Source organism: Mobula hypostoma, chromosome 6, assembly GCF_963921235.1.
Source record: "Mobula hypostoma chromosome 6, sMobHyp1.1, whole genome shotgun sequence".
NCBI lineage: Eukaryota > Metazoa > Chordata > Chondrichthyes > Myliobatiformes > Myliobatidae > Mobula > Mobula hypostoma.
In genome coordinates, this window is record NC_086102.1 from 136,184,606 (window position 1) to 136,209,131 (window position 24,526).

The 24,526-nt window shown below is 42.8% G+C and overlaps 1 protein-coding gene across 2 annotated transcripts in view; it reads right to left on the minus strand.

Moving 5' to 3' along the window:
• The window catches only part of LOC134348430 (SH3 domain-binding protein 4-like), an 83,065-nt gene that overhangs the window by 39,393 nt on the left and 19,146 nt on the right, over nt 1–24,526 (minus strand). The window contains exons 1-2 of one of the 2 annotated variants that reach the window (XM_063051798.1): nt 8,465–8,586; nt 5,712–5,945 (exon numbers count right to left, since the gene is read on the minus strand). In XM_063051798.1, coding sequence (XP_062907868.1) covers nt 5,712–5,829 — 118 coding nt within the window. In that variant the 5' untranslated portion in view covers nt 5,830–5,945; nt 8,465–8,586. Of the gene's footprint in view, nt 1–5,711; nt 5,946–8,464; nt 8,587–24,526 lie in introns of those variants that run through there. The other variant, XM_063051797.1, reaches the window with a different exon arrangement.

Genomic DNA, 24,526 nt, shown 5'->3' on the forward strand with positions numbered 1-24,526 from the left:
AGCTAAATTAAACTAAATCTCTGTGCACATGATCAATATCCCTCCATTCTCTGCATGTTCTGTGTCTGTCTGAATGTATCTTAAACACCACTATGGTGTTGTCTACTACCACTGCTCCTGGCCACGTGTTCCAGTGAGATCAGCGCCGGACTCCGAAGCGAAGGTTCCCGACTTCGAATCCAGGTCGGGCTACCCCCGAGCACGCTTTCCATCCATGCCGGGTTGAGTGTCGAGCTAGCCACTCGGCCTCATAAAAAAAAAGGGTCGAGTCAGGAATGTTCATAATGTGACCCGGTTAATCCTGACACCACGTGCCAGACAAGAATGGCTGAATGGTACGACACGCTTAAAAAAAACACTATTGGTGTATAAAAACATACCCTTTAAATTTCCTCCCTCTCATCAAGCTATGTACTCTAGTAGTTAATAAGTCTACCCCAGAAAAATAATTCATCTACCTTATCTCTACCTCTTATAGTTTTATTAACCTCTATAAGGTTTCCCCTTAATGCCCAAAACTCCAGATAAAACAATGCAAGTTTGTCCAACCTCTGTTGATATGTAATACTCTCTAATCCAGACAGCATCCTGGTATATCCTTTCTGCACTCTCTCAAAAGCCCTCCATATCCTTCCTATAATGGGGATGACCAGGACAGAACAGGGGTACTCCTAATGTGGCCTAAATAAAGTTTTATACAGCTACAACACAACTTCTTGACTTTCATACTCGAAGCCTAACCAATGAAGGAAAGCATACTGTATGCCTTCTGTACCACCCTATCTACTAGCTTCGCAATTTTCCGGGAGCTGTCGACTTGGACACCATGATCTCGCTGTGCACTTTTCCTTGACATTTGACCTCTCAAAGTGCAACTCTTCACACTCAGCCGGATTAAACTGTCAGCCATGTCACTGCCCACTGATCTATATTCTATTGTATTCTTTCACAGTCTTATTCCCTGTTCACAACTCAAACCCTTGTGTCAACTGTAAACTCACTAATCAGCCCATATTCAAGTCAAAAGGTAACGTGCAGCTTTATAAAACTCTGGTTAGGCTGCAGGTAGAGCACCACATTATAGGAAGCTTGTGGAAACTGTGGGTGCAGAAGAGTTTTACCAGACTGCTTTCAGAATTAGGACCTTCTGAGGATCCCAGGTACTCACATTTTATTGCTTTCTGAATTAATAGGCCTGTGCTAGAAGTAAAGGTTGGACAAACTTGGGTTGTTTTCTAATCCTTAGCTGCTGCCTGGCCTGTTGAGATCCTCCAGCATTTTATACTTTGGGCTGTTTTCTTTGGAGGCTGAGAGGAAACCTGATAGAGGTTTATAAGGCTGAGATGCATAGACAGAGTAATCAGCCAGCATCTTTTTCCCAGGGTTGAAATACCTAATATCACAGGGCACATATTTAAGGTGAGAGGGGATAAGTTCAAAAAAGATGTACAGGGCAATTTTTTTTTACATATACACAGAGGGTGGAGAGTGCTTGAAATGTGCTATCAGAGGTGGTGGTGGGAAGCAAATATGACAGAGCTGGTTTAAGGTAGGCACGTGGATAAGCAGGGAATGGAGAGAAGTGGATGAAGTGCAGACTGAAAGGATTAGGTGTTATTAGCTTAATTATTGTTATACAGTACTGTACTATGCAAAAGTCTAAGGTGTGTGTCACACACATAGCTACGGTGCCCAAGATTTTTGCACAGTACTGTATTTGTCAATGTAGAGTGGACAGCGAGTTTGTAAATTTGGCAGGAGCAAAGAATGTTGGAAATGGTGAGGATGGAACATCACAGGATGGGTGTGGGAGAGGTGGCAGAGTTGGAATGCCAGGAGTGGGGGGTGGGGGGTGTAGGGTAGTGTAGTGTTTAGAACAATACTTTACAGTACCAACGACCCAGGTTCAATTCGCACCACTGTTTATAAGGATTTTGCATGTTCTCCCCCTGACCACGTGGGTTTCCTCTGGGTGCTCCAGTTTCCTCCCACAGTTGAAAAACCTACCAGTTGGTAGGTTCCTTAGTCAATGTAAATTGTCCCGTGATTCCGCAGGGTTGCTGGGTGGCGCGGTTTGATGGGCAAGAAAGGCCTATCTGTGCTGTATCTCCATAATTTAAAAAATAAAAACACCCAGCCCTTGAGACACCAGGCAAGGTCACTTGATTCCAAACAATTGGTTTATTACTCATTACAGAAGGTTTCTCTGGCACTCCCTCCTCCCTTCCTTCCCCTGTTCCGAACCATTATTCCCCTCTCTCTGGCCCCTTCCCACTCTCAGTCCACAATGGAGACCTATGTCAGAATCAGGTCTATCATCACTCATATACATCATGAAATTTGTTCTTTTTTTGCAGCAGTACAGTGCAATACATAAAATTACTACAGTACTGTGCAACGTTTGAGATATATATCTAGGGTGCCCAAGACTTTTGCACAGTAATGTATGTTCCATCACAAACAACACAGATCCCTGGTTAAAAATCTAGCCTAATGCAAAAAAAAAATCAGCATTCTCCTGTGGGAGTTGAACAAACAAAGATACCCCAAAGAGACAATTCGAATGACATGTACTGGAAATGTAAATTTCTTAACAAAGCAAATTTTTCTTTTCAGAAATATGTCCCTATCCATGACCTTTTGTTTTATAATTTTTAAAACAAGTTCTGCACTTACCATCCACTCACATAACAAGAGCATGAACAATCAGCTTAACCAAAAATAGCAGCACTTTTGGATTTAAATTAAGTTCTGACACTAAAATTGGTAAACCAATGGAGCTCCAAGACATATATTAAGAATCCGGGTGTTCAGCTTGCACTGTTGCAAAAGTTACTTGAGCAATTGCTGTTTCTTTGCACGCAAGTTGACCTGAAGGGAATTCATTCTTCCCATTTACTTAATGGGAGTTTTCCTGATTTCTGCAGTTTGTTATTTTATTAACAGGCTGGAGCAAGACAGAACAGGCTACAGCCCTCCATCAGCTTAAATTAGCACAATGGCTTAGAGGAACCACATTAACTATGCTGGTTAAATATTCAGCTGAATGCTTTCTAAATACCTCCAGGTGATTGGTGATGCATTTATATCAAGTTATGAACTATTTCAGCTCCCTTGACATTTTACTCTAAGAAGTGCTGCACTCAAGTCTCCTGACTGTCCTCAGCATGAATTTAACAACGTAATATTCGAATCATTGAAACTTTTTTTTTGCAACTCTTCAACTTTCTGTCCAGAAAAGACTGAAGAACATTTCTGTACATGTTAGCCATTCAGTGACCCTGATTCACAGAGTCAGTGAATGATACTCATTCAGCATAGGAACTGGCCTCTGAGCTCACCGTGCCGTGCCACCATTTACACCACTCCTCCCTCAACCCCCAAGATCACACACATCTGTACATGAGGAGCAATTTACACAGGCCTTGTCATCTTCAGAAGTTTTCTGATGACTCTGCCATTGTTGGATGCATCAGCAAGGGAGATGAGGCTGAATACAGGGCTACGGTAGGAAACTTTGTCACATGGTGTGAGCAGAATTATCTGCAGCTTAATGTGAAAAAGACTAAGCAGCTGGTGGTAGACCTGAGGAGAGCTAAGGCACCGGTGACCCCTGTTTCCATCCAGGGGGTCAGTGTGGGGATTACAAATACCTGGGGATACGAATTGACAATAAACTGGACTGGTCAAAGAACACTGAGGCTGTCTACAAGAAGGGTCAGAGCCGTCTTTATTTCCTGAGGAGACTGAGGTCCTTTAACATCTGTCGGACGATGCTGAGGATGTTCTACGAGGGTAGCAGACACCAACAGAATCAACAAACTCATTCGTAAGGCCAGTGATGTTGTGGGGATGGAACTGGACTCTCTGACGGTGGTGTCTGAAAAGAGGATGCTGTCCAAGTTACATGCCATCTTGGACAATGTCTCCCATCCACTACATAATGTACTGGTTGGGTACAGGAGTACATTCAGCCAGAGACTCATTCCACCGAGATGCAACACAGAGCGTCATAGGAAGTCATTCCTGCCTGTGGCCGTCAAACTTTACAACTCCTCCCTTGGAGGGTCAGACACCCTGAGCCAATAGGCAGGTCCTGGACTTATTTCCTGGCATAATTTACATATTACTATTTAATTACTTATGGTTTTATTACGATTTAATTATTTATGGTGCAACTGTAATGAAAACCAATTTCCCCTGGGATCAATAAAGTATGACTATGACTATGTCTAGGCCTATTAGCCTACAAATCTGCAAGAGTTTTGGATTGGGGGGAAAAATAAAGGTCCTGGAGGAAACAGAGAGGATGTTTGAACTCTGCACAGACAAGACCCAAGGATAGGTTGATCCCCAGGTCTCCAGCGCTGTGAGGCAACGTCCCTACCCACCGTAGCACTGTGCTACTTAAACAACAAATGGAGAGTTTTGGCCACAAGTGCCTACAAAACACTTAATGGACACCATGTGTTGCTTGCTAAGCTGTGTTGGTATTAAATCTTCCATGACCTTCTTTTACATCTCTTTGTAACCTTTACTCTCACTACCTTTGTAACTTCCTCCAGATCTTCAAGAAATTTACAATCCACCAATTCTGATCTCCTGCATTAACCCTGATTTTAATTGCTACATTTTTGCCAATCATGGCTCCAGACACCTTTAGCTGCCGACATGTGTTATGATGCCTTAGTATGGTTTATCACTAGACTGCATTGAAACCTTCCATGTCATTGGGTTAAATACTAGGATGATTAGTAATCATTTTAAGAGTACTTAACAACTGGCAGTACCTAAAATTCAACTTCTCAGCAGTGTCTTTAGTAGGGTCTATTTAAGTTAAAGTTTGTGACAATTGACATAACTGCCCTCCCTTGGAATCATTCCTTTTGAGGTGAAGTGTTAACTGAAATAATTTGAATTACATCCAATCAAAAAAGCAGGTCATGATGCTCCGGAAAAAAGGTGCAATAATATTTCAACCTCAGTTGCTAATTGATACCTTGCTTTATATCTGGGTGCATCACAGCTCTGGATGGCGACTGCTTTGCATGACATCGCAAGACACTGCAAAGAGCTGTGGTCACATCTACGCTAAGAAACCAGCCTCCCATCCTTAGGCTCTGTTTATACTTCTTGGGGCCTCAGCAAAGCAACCACCATCATCATCAATGAACCCACTCATTTCATTCTCTTTTCTGCCCCCTCATATCCAGCAGAAATTACAAAAGCCTAAAAAGCAGCTACCATCAGGCTGAAGAACAGTTTCTGCCTGCTGTCATAAGATTATCAAATGGTCCCCTAATACAAGAGATGGGCTCTTGACCTCACAATCTGCTTTGTTATGGACTAGCACCTTAGTGTCTGCCTGCACTCCACTTTCTCTGTAACTGTTAACACTTTATTCTGTATTCTGTTATTGTTTTCCCTTGTACTATCTCAATGGCTTAATGTGATGAAATGATCTGTATAGATAGTGTGCAAAACAAAGTTTTTCACTGTACCTCAGCGACCATGACTAAAATAAACCAATTTAACAATTTATTTTTGACGTCAAACTGAATTGCTTAGGAGCTCATGACTAATCCAGACACCAAGTTATAAATTTTCAAACAGAAATGATCTTTTTTCAAATAAAAGGGTCACAATTTAACAAATCAATCACAGAAACATATTCATTCCGTTCTTGTTAATAAACTAATACAAACACTCACCTTTGACCTCACTGAAATTGAGCTCAGAGAAGCAGTCACCAACATCGATTAACGTGCCTTCGGATTTACATCGGGGAAGTCCACCTGTATTGGTGGAGCGAATCCTTTGAGCTGCCATAGTTACCTCAGTTCAGACCTCAAAGGTGCACATCAAACTGTGGTTCATTGGTAGCCAGTTTCAAAGGCTGGAAACCAGCTCAACAATTACTATACTTCCTTCTGTGATCAGACCATCTGCAAGAATTAAATCACAAAACAAATTAGTCCCTAAAAATGTATCAAAATTTATGGACAAATACAAACCATCACTATATCACATAGTCTGAACAACAAGTCAATTCCGGTGGTAAACAAGCACACAAATGGAAGTCCTAATGGGATGTGACAGAGGCCCAAATTTACATAAAAGTAAATTTGGCTTTCATTTGTTCTTGCCAAGATGCTTTATGTAATGCATTAGCTTGGGTCACCGAACTTTTGGATGCAACAGAAAACACCTCAGCATTAATCATTTCAGCCAAAGAAAGAATGGCAAAAATCAGCTAATAGATAGACGAAAGATCCTTTGGCCTTTGTACTGAATAAAGTCTGCATTCAATTACAATAGGTTACAAGCTACAGGTTTTAGTAGTATAAGCTCTACAAGAAAGGAATGAAGAAATCGCTATCATTTCCACAACCTAACGGCTAGTAGTATATAGCAAAGGTCCAGAAGCACATTCTCCAACTGACTTCTTTGTACAAGGCTGTGAAACACGAGGCCAATAGACCATACAAGGCCATCGGCCACATAAAAGATTATTGCGTGAAACAATGTTGTAAAATCAAAGATTTTGCTCTGTCAGATCTTAACCTCTTGAAACCAACTGTACTGCCCTCAGTGTTGTCCTGAGATCAGATGGGATATTACACGGTTTGAATCTTGGTCAGTGTTAGTACCAGCTCAAGGGATTTGGAAGGGAGTGCAGTAAGTAGTAATACCTCAGTTACATTGCAATGACACCCTGATCTGTAGAACTCTCCTCAATAGGTGTATGTAAACTATTAATGTGTTTATTTTTTTCTTAAAATGGGCTAAGACCTGAGCAAGATATACGATTGACCAACAATGAGATAAAAAAGGATTTGAAATTATTGTCACATGCCCCGAGATGCAACGAAAAGCTTGCCTTGCATACTGTTCATACAGATCAGATCACATGGAATCTGCAATGTAACAATTAAGGTAACACTATTACAGTGCCTGGTTTCAACTCCTCCTGCTGCCTGTGAAGAATCTGCGCGTTCTCTCAAGTGATATTTGGCTTTTCCTGGGTGCCCCATTTTCCTTCCACATACCAAATGCGTACGGATGAGTAAGTTAATTAGTCACATGGGCATAACTGGATGGTGTGGCTCATTGGGCCAGAAGGGCCTGTTACCATACTGCAACTCTCTAAATCTAGGATCAAAACACACTGCATTGAGGTAGAACAGTGGTTCCCAACCACCGGGCTGCGAGGAAACGATATGATTTGGCGATATGAAACGATACGAGTCAGCTGCACCTTTCCTCATTCCCTGTCACGTCCTGTTGAACTTGAAATAACCTACCAAATAACACATAAAACCTAAAATAACACTAACATTTAGTAAAAGCAGGAATGATATGATAAATACACAGCCTATATAAAGTAGAAATAATGTATGTACAGTGTAGTTTCGCTTAACAGAATCAGGAAGATTAAGCTAAAACCGATTTGTAGGAAAAAAATCGGCATATACACGCACGCGCACGTCACGCATGCGCACACAGGTGCCCGCACAAGGCTTCATGGTCATGGTAGTCTTTCTTGGGGTAAACACAAGTATCCCGTATTTGACTGCTACTTTTGTCCCTTATTTGGGAGTGAGGAAGTTGGCAACCCTACTTGAACACCGCCCCCCCCCCCGCCGCCGTCGGTCGGTCCGCGGTGCAAACAAGGTTGGGGACCCCTGAGGTAGAACTAAACAATGTAGAATAAAGTTAACAGGTCAAGAGTTCAACTTGTCATACTAGGTGCTCTCTCATAGTCTCATAGCAGCTAGGTAGAAGCTATCCTTGGAACTGATGGTATGTGCTTTCAGGCTTTTGTATCTTAGATGGAGGAGGGGAGAAGAGAGAAATCTCTCCTCAGTCTTCTGCACAGACTCTGACATTAGGCTGCTCTGCCACATTACCAAAAGTAAATGAGTGCAGACTCTGAAACAGAAGACCCACTGACGCACAGTAAAGTAATCAGATCTGTGCCTTTTCTTCAAAATAATGCACTTCACATTAATGGCTCCAGTTTCTGTTGCCTTGAAAACAAGTAAAATTCTGAAGCGTCACCAGGCCTCAGAAGGCTCTAATTTCCATAATAATAGAAACGATGAAATGACATTCAATGGCACCAAGCCATAATTGAAGCGGTGTTTGATGTTTATGCTGAAAATGGGTGGTAGGAGTGAGAGTAGTAAAACAGCTCTCACCATTAGAATTAAATACCAGAGATGCAATATACAGCTTTAAATAAGGCTGATATGACATAAACTCCTTCAATAATGTCAAGAGATTTCAGAAATGAAAAGTCCAAATGAATATCAATAATTGCACACAAGTTGCCAAAACCAATTTAAATTATGGTCAACAAGAGCCCAAAGTGATTTTTAAACAGGTTAGTAAAAAAGATACAGAACTCAGCGCTGCAAAATTGAACAGACCATGACTGGTTTGAAAGTGTGCCTGTGCTTACCACATTGAACTTTTGATGGACTCCATCCTTCCATGACTAATAGCCAGATTGTTTTTCAAGTTCCCATTTCCAGTGTGATGTGATTCTGGTCAGTGTGTCTACCTCCACCCCCATAATGTCAGCTGACTCCACTGAGACCCACTACATCTGCTGCTCTGGAAACATTAGTTCCATACTTGACCAAGCAAAGGTCTTCTGGCTGTTTTCCACTCCCTTCGCAAACTTGAGTTTATTCATTTACCTCCATTAATAATTGTCCACTACTTTTAGACAACCTTCTTGAAGGCAACCCGCAATCTTCAGTGTTAGCGACACTATGCTGGTGCTGTAAACATCTGTGACTGCAATCACAGATTGGGAACTGATTTTCCCAGTCTACTTGCATATTGAAATCCCACTTCACTATCGTAACATTGCCCTTTTTACATAGCTTTTCCATCTCCTATTGTAATTTATATCCCACATCCTGGCTACTGTTCTGAAGCCTTAATATAACTCCCATCAGGGTCTTACAATTTCTGAACTCTAATCACAAGAATTCTACATCTTCTGATCCTATGTCACCTCTTTCTAAGGATTTGATTTGATTTTTTACCAACCCCCTCTGGTAGCTACCAATCCTTTCGATACAATGTTTATACTTGGATGTTAAGCTCCCAACTATGATTTTCTTTCAGCCTTGACTCAGTGATCCCCACAACATCATAGCTGTCAATCTCTAACTGTGCTACAAGATCATTTACCTCAGTCTGTATACTGCATGCATTCAAATATAAACATAACATTCAAATATAACACCTTCTGTCCTGTATTCATCACCGGTTTCTTGATTTTGCTCCCATGTTACACTTCAACTCATCCCACTGACTGCAGTTTTGCCCCATTATCTGCCTGTCCTTCCTGACAGTTTCACTACACACTGCATCAACTTGTATACCAGCTGTCCCATTCTCATCCTTATCACTAGTTCCCATCCCCCTGACAAGTTAATTTAAACCCTCCCTGGCAGCTCTAGAAAACCAGCCTGCAAGGAAGTTGGTCTCACATCCAAGCACTGCTCCTTTTTCAAAATATTCCCTTGATAAGCTCTCAGACTTACTGCTGCTGAGCTCTCAAAAGACCAATGACTGCAACCACACTGGCCAGCATAACAGAGCACGACGACATAAATCTTATTGCCAATCCCAATTTCTTGTTGCTCTTTGTGAAACTAAAGACTTCATGAAATGTCCCCATCTGCTTTAATTATTTCCTTGGAACTGTTGTGACAGACTGCTAAATAAATCTTGCCCAGGGACTCTGACGTGTCACCCTGACCTGCTTCATGAGATTGATGCATTCTGTAGTTGAGTGAATTACTTAGATCCTGTCAGGTGACCTGGAGGTCACATCCGGGGTTCTGGAAATCAATCCACCGTCTGCGGCAACTGATGAGCACCCATGTGCCCTGGAAGGCAAGCTACCTGCAGGAACGTGTGCACTCGTCCCAGAAATGGAACACCAAACTTTTCCCATTTCTACATGCATTGTAACTGCAAGGCGAGCTGTAACTTCACAAGACTATGTCTCCTAATGATAAACATTGAGCAGACAGTGCTCTTCAACCCATGTTATTATGTGAACCAAATAAACCTCCTTCACGATCAATCTAACCCTTCCCTCCTACAAAGCCCATAATCATGCATCCAAGTGCCTACCTAAGAGTCTTTTATTGCCCTTATTGGAGCAGCCTCTACCACTGCCTCTAGCAGTGAGATTGAGCCACACACCATTCTCCGTGTAAGTGAACCACCTCTAACATCCCCTCCCCTCACCAGCGTTTCCTCCAATCACCTCAAATGGACATCCTCTGGTGTTGGCCACAACCACTCTGAGCACAAGGCACCTGCTGTCCGCTCTATCAACACCTCTCATAATCTTGTACTGTACACCTCTATCAAGTCGCCTCTCATCCTACTTCACTCTAAAGAGAAAAGCCCTAGCTCGTTCAACCTTCCCTCAAAAGAGATCTTCTCTAATCCAGGCAGGATTCAGGTAACTCTCCAAAGCTTCCATGTCCTTCCTATAACAACAGAATATAGCACTCTTAAATATGGTCTAAAACCATAAGATCGCGCAACAGAGGTGCAGAATTAGGCCATTCATTCCATCGAGTCTGCTCTGTCATTTCATCGTGGCTGATCCATTTCCCTCTTAGCTCCTGCCTTCTCCTGGTAACCTTTCACACCCTGGCTAATCAAGAACCTAACAACCTCCACCTTAGATACCCAATGATTTGGCCTCCACAGCCACCTGTGGCAATTAATTCCACAGATTCACCACCCTCTAGCTAAAAAAATTCCTCATCTCTGTCCTAAAGCAACGTCCCTCTATTCTGAGGCTGTGCTCTCTGATCCTAAACTCCCCACCATAAGAAAGATGCTCTCCACATCCACTCTATCTAGGCCTTTCAACATTTGATAGGTTTCAATGAGATCTCTCCGCATTCTTCTGAATTTCAGTGAGTAAAATCCTTATACGATAATCCTTTCATTCTCAGAATCATTTTTGTGAACACTCTGAACCCTCTCCAATGCCAGCACATCCTTTCTTAAATAAGGGACCCAAAACTGCTCTCAATACTCAAGTGAAGCCTCACCTGTGCCTTAGAAAGCCTCAGCATTACATCCTTGCTTTTATATTCTAGTCCTCTTGAAATGAATGCTAACATTGCATATGCCTTCCTTACCACCGACTCAACCTGCAAATTAACTTTTCAGGAATCTCACACAAAGGACTCTCAAGTCCCTTTGCACCTTGGATTTTTCAATTTTCTCCACGTTTAGAAAATAATCTATGCTTTTATTCCTTCTACCAAAGTGCAGGACTATACATTTCCCGACACTGTATTCCATTTGCCACTATTTTCCCCATACTCCTAATCTGTTCAAATCCTTCTGTAGCCTCCATTCTTCCTCAACACTACCTGACCCTCCACCTATCTTCGTTTTGTCCGCAAACTTGGCCACAAAGCCATCAATTCCATCATCCAAATTATTGACATTCAATGTAAAAAGCAGTCCCAACATCACCTCCGTGGAACACCACTAGTTACAGGCAGCCGATCAGAAAAGGCTTCCTTTATTCCCACTCTTTGCCTCCTGACAATCAGCCTGTGCTCTATCCATGCTAGAGCCTTGTCATACCATGAGCTCCAATGTTCTAATTTGTAATGATCAGAGTGCACAAAAATCTTGTGCTGTGCAATGTTTTGCTCAGTGGCACTGAAATACAGTTGCATGCAAAAGTTTGAGCACCCCTGGTCAAAATTTCTGTTACCGTGAATAGCTAAGCGAGTAAAAGATGACCTGATTTCCAAAAGGCATGAAGTTAAAGATGACACATTTCTTTAAAATTTTAAGCAGATTACTTTTTTTATTTCCATCTTTTACAGTTTCAAAGTAACAAAAAAGGAAAAGGGTCCGAAGCAAATGTTTGGGCACCCTGCATGGTCAGTACTTAGTAACACCCCCTTTGGCAAGTATCACAGCTTGTAACCGCTTTCTGCAGCAAGCTAAGAGTCTTTCAATTCTTGTTTGGGGGATTTGCGCCCATTCTTCCTTGCAAAAGGCTTCTAGTTCTGTGAGATTCTTGGGCCGTCTTGCATGCACTGCCCTTTCGAAGTCTATCCACAGGTTCTCGATGATGTTTAGGTCGGGGGGACTGTGAGGGCCATGGCAAAACCTTCAGCTTGTGTCTCTTGAGGTAGGCCATTGTGGATTTTGGGGTGTGTTTAGGATCACTATCCTGTTGTAGAAGCCATCCTCTTTTCATCTTCAGCTTTTTTACAGACGGTGTGATGTTTGCTTCCAGAATTTGCTGGTATTTAATTGAATTCATTCTTCCCTCTACCAGTGAAATGTTCCCCATGTCACTGGCTGCAACACAAGCCCAAAGCATGATCGATCCACCCCAATGCTTAACAGTTAGAGAGGTATTCTTTTCATGAAATTCTGCACCCTTTTTTCTCCAAACACACCTTTGCCCATTGCGGCCAAAAATTTCTATTTTAACTTCATCAGTCCACAGGACTTGTTTCCAAAATGCATCAGGCTTGTTCCTTTACAAACTTCTGACGCTGAATTTTGTGGTGAGGACATAGGAAAGGTTTTCTTCTGATGACTCTTCCATGAAGGTCAAATTTGCACAGCTGTTGCTGCACAGTAGAACAGTGCACCACCACTCCAGGGTCTGCTAAATCTTCCCGAAAGTCTTTTGCAGTCAAATGGGGGTTTTGGTTTGCCTTGCTAGCAATCCTACGAGCAGTTCTCTCAGAAAGTTTTCTTGGTCTTCGAGACTTCAACTTGACCTCCACCGTTCCTGTTAACTGCTATTTCTTAATTACATTATGAACTGAGGAAACGGCTGCCTGAAAATGCTTTGCTATCTTCTTGTAGCCTTCTCCTGCTTTGTGGGCATCATTTATTTTAATTTTCAGAGTGCTAGGCAGCTGCTTAGAGGAGCCCATGGCTGCTGATTGCTGTGACAAGGTTTGAGGAGTCAGGGTATTTATAAAGCTTTGAAATTTGCATCACCTGGCCTTTCCTAACGATGACTGTGAACAAGCCATAGCCCTAACAAGCTATTTAAGGTCTGAGACTTTGGTAAAAGTTTTCTGAGAGCTCAAATCTCTTGGGGTGCCCACACTTTTGCATGGTGCTCCTTTCCTTGTTTTCCGCTCTAAAATTGTATAAAACAAAAATAATACACTAATCTTGCTTAAAATGTTGAAAAGAATGTTTCATCTTTAACTTTATGACTTTTGGAGATTAGTTCATCATCTACTCACTTAACTATTCACAGTAACAGAAATTTTGACCAGGGGTGCCCAAACTTTGGTATGCCACTGTATATACTGGTGATGAAGGTTTTTCTCGCCCAAGCTTTTGTACATCATCCATATGTGATTTGCTTGCTTAGTGACCTTTTAAAGTCAAGTTTTCAATTATCACTCCACTTCTTCCCACTTGCAAACTGTTCAGCTACACTCGCATCGCAACAATACACCCAGATAACACCAGTTTCTCTATTGTACGTAAATATTTCTCATAGCTGCACAGTCCTGACACGAGCTTTCAGTGTAGCAGATCCTATTGTTTCATTAAGTCATTCTGCTTTAAATAAACTAGCAGTTCTTTTATGCATCACACTCTGAGATTCTACATAAAAATCAATAATTTCTTCAATAAATATATAAAAAAGCCAGTTCTAAAATCTACAGACAAATCATCGCAAACTCCACATTGTCAACACCGTCTGTCAGAAACTGAAAAAGGAAATGTAATTGTGTATGGTCGAGAAATATACTTAACATGCCAACGAGGTAGAGGATGACATCCTTTTGTGCGCAGTGCAAATTCCTTTGTGTGCTAGTAGCAAAAGATGTGTGTGTGCACACACACGTGCACACTTTAGAGGGTACGCTGATGGACTCTTATCTTGTTAAGCAACCTCATGTGCGGCAGCTTGTCAAAGACCTTCTGAAAATGCAATTACACAACTTCCACCGATTCTCCTTTGTCTATCCAGTTTGTTATTTCCTCAAAGAATTTTAACAGATTTGTCAGGCAAGATTTTCCCTTCAGGAAACCATGCTGACTTTCGCCTGTTTTACCATGTGCCTTCAAATATCCTGAAACCACATCCTTAACAATTGACTCCAGTGTCTTCCCAACTATTGAGGTCACGTTAACTGGTCTATAATTTCCTTTCTTCTGCATCTCTCCTACTTGAAGAGTGGAATTTGCAATTTACCATTTACCATTCCAGAATCAAGTGATTCTTGAAAGATCATTAATAATGCCTCCACAATCTCTTCAGCTACCTCTTTCAGAACTAAGGTATAGTCCATCTGGTCCAAGTGACTTGTCCACTTTCAGGCCTTTCAACTTCACAAGCACTTTCTCCCTAGTAATAGCAAATGCACTCACTTCTGCCCTGATACTTTCAAATCTCTGGCATATTACTAGCATCTTCAATGCAAAATACTGATTCAGTTCATCCGCTATTTCCTTGTCCCCCAATTATTACCTCTCTAGCATCATTTTTCATCACCCTTTTCAATATTTCCCTCCTTCTACACTGAAACTGATCCCACTGACTGTAATTTTGCCCTATCATCTGCCTGTCCTTCCTGACAGTCTCAGTACACACCGTCTCTGTTTGTAAATCAACAGCCCTATCACTCCGGTTCCCATCCCTGTGCCAAATTAGTTTAAGTCCTCTTGTACCGCTCTAGCAAATCTGCCCACAAAGATATTGCTTCCCCTCAGGTTCACTGTAACCTGTACTTTTTGTACAGGTCATACTTTCCATAGAAGAGATCCCAATGATCTACAAATCTGAACTCCCGCGCCCAGCTTCTCAGCCACACATTCATCTGCCAAATCATCCTATTTTAACACTCAATGGCACATAGCACATGCAGAGATGACTACCCTGAAGGTCCTGCTTTTCAGCTTTCTACCTAGCTCCCTAAATTCTCTCTTCAAGAACTCATCACTTTTCTTACCTATGTCATTGGTGCCAACATATACAAAAACATCTGGTTGCTCTCTCTCCCTTAGAATGTGTGGACCTAATCCAAGCCCTGACCCTGGCACTTGGGACGCAACATACCATCCGGTTGTCTCTATCGCGTTCACAGAAGCAGAGTTTTATAGAGTTGCAACATTACCTCATGGTTCTTAAATTCAATCCCCCCTCCCTCGACTATCGAAGGGCAGTACCATACGCCTTCTTAACCACTCTATCAACTTGCACAGCAACTTTGAGGGACCTGTGGACGTGGACGGAAAGTGCTTGGTAAACGCACTCTGTGCACACACACAAACATTGCCTTGTCATTCTGCTGTCGTGTCTAAGTGTGCACACTTCAATGTCTTCTCTGCCCGGTATATTCTTATAATGGGTTGTCCTTATGGTGCCTTTCCTACTATACACGGTAGAATATTCCATTTCTTTAGTACTGGGGATGAGTAACTGATGTGTATATATTGTACTTAAGGCAGATACTTCTGTTTATTTTGTAATATGATTTTGTATATTGTTTTGGTCAGGTTACTCGTCTGAGTGCTACTGGTGCCATGTAACCCAGTACTACCTGTTGCATGGTCAGGTGGTCGGCGACTAAACCGGCTCCCCCACCAGGCTTGCCTGGTGAGGAGGGTGACTAGACACCCGCAGGACAAAAAAAAACAAGACCTGTCAAAGGGCGGATGAACCTTCTCGTAGGGTAAACAGCCATCTAGCAAACACGTGCCGTGAAGCATGGAAAGGGCATCCCTTGCATTGAAGCTCGGTCTGGCCATTCACTGCAACTTCCCCCGGCAGTCTTGGCCCCCTCCATGCCACCGTATCCGGGAGGGGGTGTCGAGAGGGTGGGTCTGGACCTGTGCAACCCCCTACTCACCTAAAATCCACTCATGCACACACTGTTCCTTTCTGAGGAATGGGGTACCACCCCACTAACTGACTGAAAGGAACCATCATCATCCTGTGGGAAGAGAATATGATTGTAATGACATTGTGGGGTGCTTCATATTCTAATTCCTGTGTAGTCTTAAGTTAAATATGTGGGTAATTAAAGATGGTATGTCCTAGTGCCTAAGAAATGGGCTCATCACCTTAAGAATGAGAGATAGAGGCTGCCAGGAGTTCACACTGGACAAGAATCCATATGGAGCTATTATTGTGTTTTCTTGTAGCTATCATTTTGTAAATATTGGCATTTCCTTGTTACTATTTTCGGTAATTTTTGATGCACCTAATAAACACATTTGCACAAAAGTGGCTCCAGCTATTTTTTTCTTTCGTCATAACCCACATATCTAACATGTGGTGGCAGTGGTGGGATGACCATTCGCAAAGGGGTGCATTCAACTCAGGGACAGTCAGGAAACCTGCTGAAACTAACAATGAAGCAGATACCTGGGAAACAGCATAGACCTCACAGGAGGAAGAACTTCAGCCCAGGGCCAAATTCAGGCCAGAAGCAGAAGGGCCTTCAAAGTGGCACCACCTCGGAACCCTCCCTGGAAAATCTTTTCAGAATCTTTTTGTCTGTCCAGCAGAGGAGAGATGATGCTGTTTAGAAATGAACTTCAAACCTGTGGAAGGGTCCAAGATGCCTTTTAATCAACAAAGTGAGAATACTGGGAAATCTCTCCTCAGATTCGAGAGGATGGCCTGGACACGGCAATGGCCAGAGGAGGACTGGGCCTGCCAGCTAGTGCCACTACTGACAGGTAAAGCTCTCGAAACCTAACCTGCAATGGATGAAGAGAGAACAAACAAGAGAAAATCTGCAGATGCTGGAAATCTGAGCAACACACATAAAATGCTGGAGGAACTTGGCAGGCCAGGCAGCATCTATGGAACAAAATACAGTTGACGTTTCGGGCCAAAACCCTTTATAGTCGACATTTCAGGCCAAAACCCTGCTGCTGAGTTCCTCCAGCATTTTGTGTATGTGTTACTCGGATCTCCTGGTGTGGCCTCTTGTATATCATTGAGACCAGACATAGATTAGGAGATTGCTTCGCCGAGCATCTATGCTCTGTTCGCCTGAACAAGTGGAATCTCCCAGTGGCCACTCATTTTAATTCCATTTCCCATTCCGATATGTCCATCCATGGCCTCCTCCACTGTTGGGATAAAGCCCCACTTAGATTGGAGGAACAACACCTTATATTCTGTTTGGGTAGCCGCCAATCTGATGGCATGAACATCAGTTTCTCAAACTTCCAGCAATGCCTCCACCACCCCACCCCACCTCCCGCTTCACCATTTCCCATCCCCTGTCTCCCTCTCATGTTATCTCCTTGCCTGCCCGTTGCCTCCTTCTGGTGCTGCTCCCCTCCCCCTTTTTTCTCTTTCTTCCATGGCCTTCTGTCTCTTTCACCAATCAACTTCCTAGCTCTTTGCTTCATCCCAACCCACCAAGCTTCACCTATCGCCTGGCGTTTCTCTCTCCCCTTCCCCCACCTTTCAAACCTACTGCTCAGCCTTTTTTCTCCAGTCCTGCCAAAACATCAACTGTACTTTTTTTCCCATAGATGTTGCCTGGCCTGCTGACTTCCTCCAGCATTTTATAGATGAAGAAAGGTCCAAAAACTATGCTGATCTGAAGGAATGCATCTGGCTAAATCCAATATCTCGGCAGAAACCTATCAACAACACCTCTGTTCCAGTACTCTACTGGCAGGGGAGTCATGCACTGCGATGTATCATTGCCTGGTATGTCCTGGTGCCTAGAAACAGGGCAATTCAGAGGGAGGGAGCCCGAGCTGCCAATAATTCACAGTGGACAAATCATGAAGCTGTTACTGTCTTTTCCTGAGAGTTATCTTTTTGTAAGTCGTGGCATTTTTTTTTCGCTATTTTCACTAAATTTTGTCCGTTTGATGTTTGCCGCACCGAATAAGCTCCGTTATCAGCTATCTTCAGTTCTTGATTGGTCATGGCATGAAGGGATACAGGGAGAAGGCAGGAGATTGGGGCTGACAGGAAAATTGGATCAGACATGATGAAATGAAAGAGTATACTCGACGGGCCAAATGGCCTAATTCTGCTCCCAAATCTTATGAAGAATCTTGACCCAAAACACTGACTGTCAATTTCCCTCTACAGATACTGCTGTCCTGTTAAGTTCCTCGAGCATTTTTTGACTCCAAATTCCAGCACCTGCAGTCTTCTGCCTCCCTTTAAATTGGCATTTAAGTTACTTATCTTGGTGGCTTTTCATTTGATTGTGCTCCTGTAACACCACATAAATAAGGGTAAATGTTGTGGTATGGACCAGTTGGGTCAAAGGGCTTGTTTCTGTGCTCTATGAAACTAGGAGCAGCAACTTCAAAGCTTTCTTGAAAGAACTCCAAAAAGACCAGAAGCCAATGCAATAGCGGGATACTTGGTAGTGTGGAGGAGCAGAGGGATCTGGGGGTACATGTCCACAGATCCCTGAAAGTTGCCTCACAGGTAGATAGGGTAGCTAAGAAAGCTTATGGGGTGTTAGCTTTCATAAGTTGAGGGATAGAGCTTAAGAGTCGCGAGGTAATGATGCAGCTCTATAAAACTCTGGTTAAGTCACACTTGGAGTACTGTGTCCGGTTCTGGTCACCTCACTATAGGAAGGATGTGGAAGCATTGGAAAGGGTACAGAGGAGATTTACCAGGATGCTGCCTGGTTTAGAGATTATGCATTATGATCAGAGATTAAGGGAGCTAGGGCTTTACTCTTCGGAGAGGAGGAGGATGAGAGGAGACATGATAGAGGTATACAAGATATTAAGAGGAATAGATAGAGGGAACAGCCAGCACCTCTTCCCCAGGGCACCACTGTTCAATACAAGAGGACATGGCTTTAGGGTAAGGGACGGGAAGTGCAAGGGGGATATTGGAGGAAGGTTTTTTTTACTGAGAGAGTGATTGGTGCCTGGAATGCACTGCCTGAGTCAGTGGTGGAGGCAGATACACTAGTGAAATTTAAGAGGCTACTAGATAGGTATATGGAGGAATTTAAGGTGGGGGGTTATATGAGAGGCAGGGTTTAAGGGTCGGTATAACATTGTGGGCCAAAGGGCCTGTACTGTGCTGTACTATTCTATGTTCTATAAGAATTGTACCAAAAGCTTTCAAATTTGGGTTTACATCCTGCTAATTTGCATTTTGTTGTATTCAACTTCAACAACTACAGAATTACAAGCTGGTTGGAATCCCATAAACACGCTGTTTGTAACCTTTCAGATGGAGCCAGATGCCCAATTCAGTAACTTGACCGTTTGCACAATGCAACTTAATATTTATACTTGTGATTAGGAACTTTGGAACTTCCATCTATTATGCCAAACTACAGTTTTACTAAGTCATGTCAGAAGTAACTTATTTGCAGAGAATGATCTGCTTCTACAGCCAAAGGCTGTCATGGTCTTCCATTCTAATTTGTCTCTAGCTCAAATTAACGGCTCCCTTACCCTAGTCAGAAAATTTGGTGGGGGGGAGTGTGGTGGTGGCAAATCTCACACAAGTAAGAGCTGCAGTTAATAAATCTCAGCGAACCTGTTCATCCACAAACTCACAGCTATTCCTGTGTCTGTTCTGTTTAACCCAGAGCAGCACACAAAATACTGGTGGAATTCAGCAGGTCAAGCAGCATCTATGGAAATGAATAAATAGTCGATGCTTCAGGCCAAGACCCTTCTTTGGGACTAGAAAGGAAGAGGGGAAGTAGCCAGAATAAGAAGGTGGGGGGGGGGGAGAGAGTGAGGAGGACAAGCTAGAAGGTGATAGGTGAAACCAGGTGGTGGGGGAGGGGGCATAGATTAAGTAAGAAGCCGGGAGATAATAAGTAGAAAAGGCAAAAGACTGGAGAAGAAGGAATATGACAGGAGAGAAGAGTGGATCATGGGAGAAAGGGAAGGAGGAAGGGCACGGGGGGGGTGATAGGCAGGTGAGGAGAAGAGCTAAAAGGTCAGAGTAGGGAAATGAAAAGGAGGGAAGGGGGAAGAAGAAACAATACCAGAAGTTGCAGAAATCTATGTTCATGCCATCAGGTTGGAGGCTACATAGATGAAATACGAGGAGCTGCTCCTCCGACCTGAGAGTGGCCTACCTCATCATGTCAGAAGAGAAGGCCATGGGCCAGTATGTTGGAACAGGCACAGGGAGAGGAACTGAAACAGTTGGCCACCCAGTAATTCCACTTTGCAGATAGAGATGAAGTGCTCAACATCCACATAGCTTTCATTTAAAGAGGCCAAAAAGATATCAAACTCAAACTTTGAATAAACTCAATTTCTATAAACATCACCTTTCTGAAGCAGAGGAGTTAGTTGGCAGATTTACAGTACCACTTTATAAAACATTGGATGGGCCACAGCTGGAGCATTGTGTATAGTTATGGAAAACAGTGATTACACAGGAGAGTGTACTGAGAATATTGTTTAAAAAAATTCATGAACAGTACAATTAGAACATAGAAGTCTACAGCACATTACAGGCCATTTGGCCCACAATGTTGTGCTGACCATGGAACCTACTGTAGAAACTATGTAGAATTTCCTTAGCTCATAGCCCTCTATTTGTCTAAGCTCCATGTTACTACCTAAGAGGCTCTCAAAAGACCCTATTGTATCCGCTTCTCCCACCGCCACCACATTCCACGCACCTACCATTCTCTGTGTGGAAATCTTATCCCTGATATCCTCTCAGTACCTGTTTCCAAGCACCTTAAAACTATGCCCCCTTGTGACAGCCATTTCCACCCTGAGAAAAAGCCTGAGGTTATCCACATGAACAATGCCTCTTATCATCTTATACTCCTCTATCAGGTCACTTCTCATCCTCCATTGCTCCAAGGAGAAAAGGCCAAGTTCATTCCTTCTCATAAGGCATGCTCTCCAATCCCGACAACATCCTTGTAAATCTCCCCTACACTCTCTCTATAGCATCCACATCCTTCCTGTAGTGAAGTGACCAGAACTGAACACAGTATTCCAAATGGGGTCTAACCAAGATCTTATATAGCTGTAACATTACCTCACGGCTCTTGAACTCAATCCCATGGTTGATGAATGACAAAACACCATACACCTTCTTAACAACACTGTCAACCTGCGCAGCAGCCTTGAGTGTCCTGTGGACACGGACCCCAAGATCTCTTAGATCCTCCACACTGCCAAGAGTCTTATCACTAATATTATATTCTGTCTCCAAATTCGATCTACCAAAATAAACCACTTCAAACTTATCTGGGTAGAAGTCCACCTGCCACTTCTCAGACCAGTTCTGCATCCTATCGATGTCCTGCTGTAACCTCTGAGAACCCTCCAGACTATCCACAACACGCCCAACCTTGTGTCATCAGCAAACTTACTAACCCACCCTTCTACCTCTTCATCCAGGGTCATTTACAGGGTGAGAAAAGACTTTCAGTGCAGTATTTCTTCTCATATCAGTTCAAGAGATCACAGAACTACTTCTACTGCCACTATTCATGTGTACTTGTTACTTCAATGCTCTGTTATCAGCTTCATTTGTCACATGCACATCGAAACATTGTGAAAAACGTCATTTTGTGTCAATGACCAAAACAGTCTGCAGATTGTGCTGGGGCGGCTTATAAGTGTCGCCACACAGCACATGCATGCCTATAACTCACTAACCCTGACAAATGTCTTTGGACTGTGGGAGGAAGCCCTGCAGTCAAGGGGAGAATGTACAAACCCAAAACAGAGATCGCTGGCATTGTGAAGTAATTGTGTCACTGCTGCCTCACTAACCGCGACACTACTGTGCCACACAGTGAGCGGTTCTCTAATTTTAACTGGTGAAATAGACACAAAAAAACAAGAAAATTTCATTTCTTCCCATTCAGCATTGGTCTAGTTTTTAAAATTAGAATACACATCATTATTGGCTTTAATGTCACTAATATCTCCCCATTCTGCTCCAGCTATTAGTGTCAATTTCAAGTCCTCCCATCCCCATTTTCAGAATTTTTTTTTCAAATATTACTTTTACTTTAGTCGCCGTTATGTCCTTCTCAAACTTTATTGCACGGCTCATGTCCTGATCGTGTTGCTCGGTCATTTTAAGCAAATAGTGTGTAAATTCTGCACGAAGCGCAAAATCAAATATCGCTGTGATGATTGTACGCTCTAGTATCAATTGTTTGGTGACAATAAAGTCTAAAGTAAAAGTAATGCTGTAAATCTGAAATGAAAAGGATGGGAGAAATATTCAGCAGATCAAGCAGCATTTGTGGGAAGGATTAATATTTCAGGTCAGTAATTGGTCAGGATTGCACAACAGCTGAGAGGGTGGGCAATGCCCAGTTCTGACAAACCATCATGAATTTAAACAATGGTAAAATACTGGCAGCAACAGGCTGTTCTCTGGGTAACTGGTTAACAATTTAAGGATTAATTGCAAATGCTGAAGCCCCAAACTTAGTTCTCAGCTGATCATGGGACTTCCCTATGTGCATCCATTGAGATGCCGCAGCCAAGTGTGACATTCCCACAATACCCCCTTTGTTTCTATTCACTTTGAAGGAAGCTTCTGTTAACTATACATCTGATTTGAATTGTTTCAGTTCATTTACATGTTTTTGGTTACTTTTATATAACTTGACTGGAAGGTGGCAGAGAGGATGCCTTGGGCAAGCAAACCAGGAAGAGGAGAGCCATCCGCAGTACCACCGATGCGGCAGAGATGGCCTCAAGATGGCTGTGGCTCAAAAGAGGGGAGCCATGAAGTCATAAGTAGCTAGCCACCTGAACACAAGCTGGGGTCTGATCAGCCCCGGCTGGGTCACCTGGAGGTCGTATGATGTTGAAAGACCTGAAACACCCGATGATTCCAGGAACATCACTGAAGATGTGTCCAGAAGCATCAATAGATGTATGTACACAGAGGGTGTCAAGGGAAATATACCTCAGATGATGTAACTTGTAACGCCGCTACGGGGAATTTCACTGTTGAGGTGTTGATGGAGAGTTGCCGCTTGTCTGAGCACAAAGGGAGAAAACACGACATTCAATATATTTCCAGAGGAATGGGGCGCTGGTGACAGTGACAATAATAAGGAAGATCACATTGTTTTAAGTAAAATTTATATTTTTAAAAACTATCCTATGGCCTAGAGATTTTTCTAGTAAAATGACCATTTTGTTTTTAATGAGTGAAGTTGCTGTAGCTTCCTACTCCTCTGCCGTGACAGACATTTGTGTGACTTTGCACTACAGTCTGTCTACCTTGCTTCCACGTCTCCAAATGCAGCATTGCCAGCAAATACTCTCAATTTTATATTTCAAAGAGCAGAGGCAATGAAGAAAGTGGTGGTGAGGGAGGGGCTGTGGGAAAATGGAGCATATTTTTGTCTTGTTGCAAGTGTACAAAACTTTACTAAGACATTTGGAGTACCATCTACAGTTCTGGTTTGCCTAACGACTGGATGTGGTAGTCAAAGAGCATGTGCAGAAGAGATTCATCAGTATTTGCCAGGAATGGAGAACAGTAAAAGGAAGGAGTAATTGGATAGGCTGGGGTTATTCTCACTGAAATGTAGTAGGCTAAGGGGGTGACTTCACAGCAAACTATAAAATTATGAGTGGTATTAACAGGAAAGATAGACCATAAGACATAGGAGCAGAATTAGACCAGTCAGCCTGTGGAGTCTGATCTGCCATTCTGTCATGGCTGATATATTAGTTGTCTCAATGCCAATCTCCTGTCTTCTCTCCACAACTTTCAATGCTTTTACTAATCAAGAACCTATCAACCTCCACTTTAAATATACACAATGCCTTGCTCTCTGCAGCAGTCTATGACAATGAATTCCAGATTCACCACCCTCTGGCTAAAGAAATTCCTCCTCATCTCTGTTCTAAAGGGATGTCTTTGTATCTTGAGGCTGTACCCTCTGGTCCTAGACTCTCTCGCTATTGGAAACATCCTCTCCATGTTTCAATAGGTACATTTAGTATCAGAAAAATGCATATAATATACATCCTGAAATTATTTTACTTTGCAAAAGTCCACAAAAACAGAGCAGTGCCACCAAAGAATGAATGACAGTTAAATGTTAGAACCCCAAAAGCAACCCCCAACTCCCCCTCCCACTCATAAGCAGCAGCAAATCATCGATTTCAGCGTATCCCTTGTCTATCACCTGCCTATCCTCCCTCACACACTGTTTCCAAGCTTTCTCTATTTGTGAGCCAACCACCCCTTCCTCTGTCTCTTCAGTTCGGTTACCACTCCCCAGCAATTCTAGTTTAAACTCTCCCCAGCAGCCTTAGCAAACCTCCCCGCCAGGATATTGGTCTCCCTTGGATTCAAGTCCAACCCATCCTTTTTGTACAGGTCACGCTTTTCCCAAAAGAGGTTCTAAGGATCCAGAAATCTGAATCCCTGTCCCCTGCTCCAATCCCTCAGCCTCATATTTATCCTCCACCTCACTCTATTCCTATACTCACCGTCACATGGCACAGGCAGGAATCCCAAGATTACTCCCTTTGT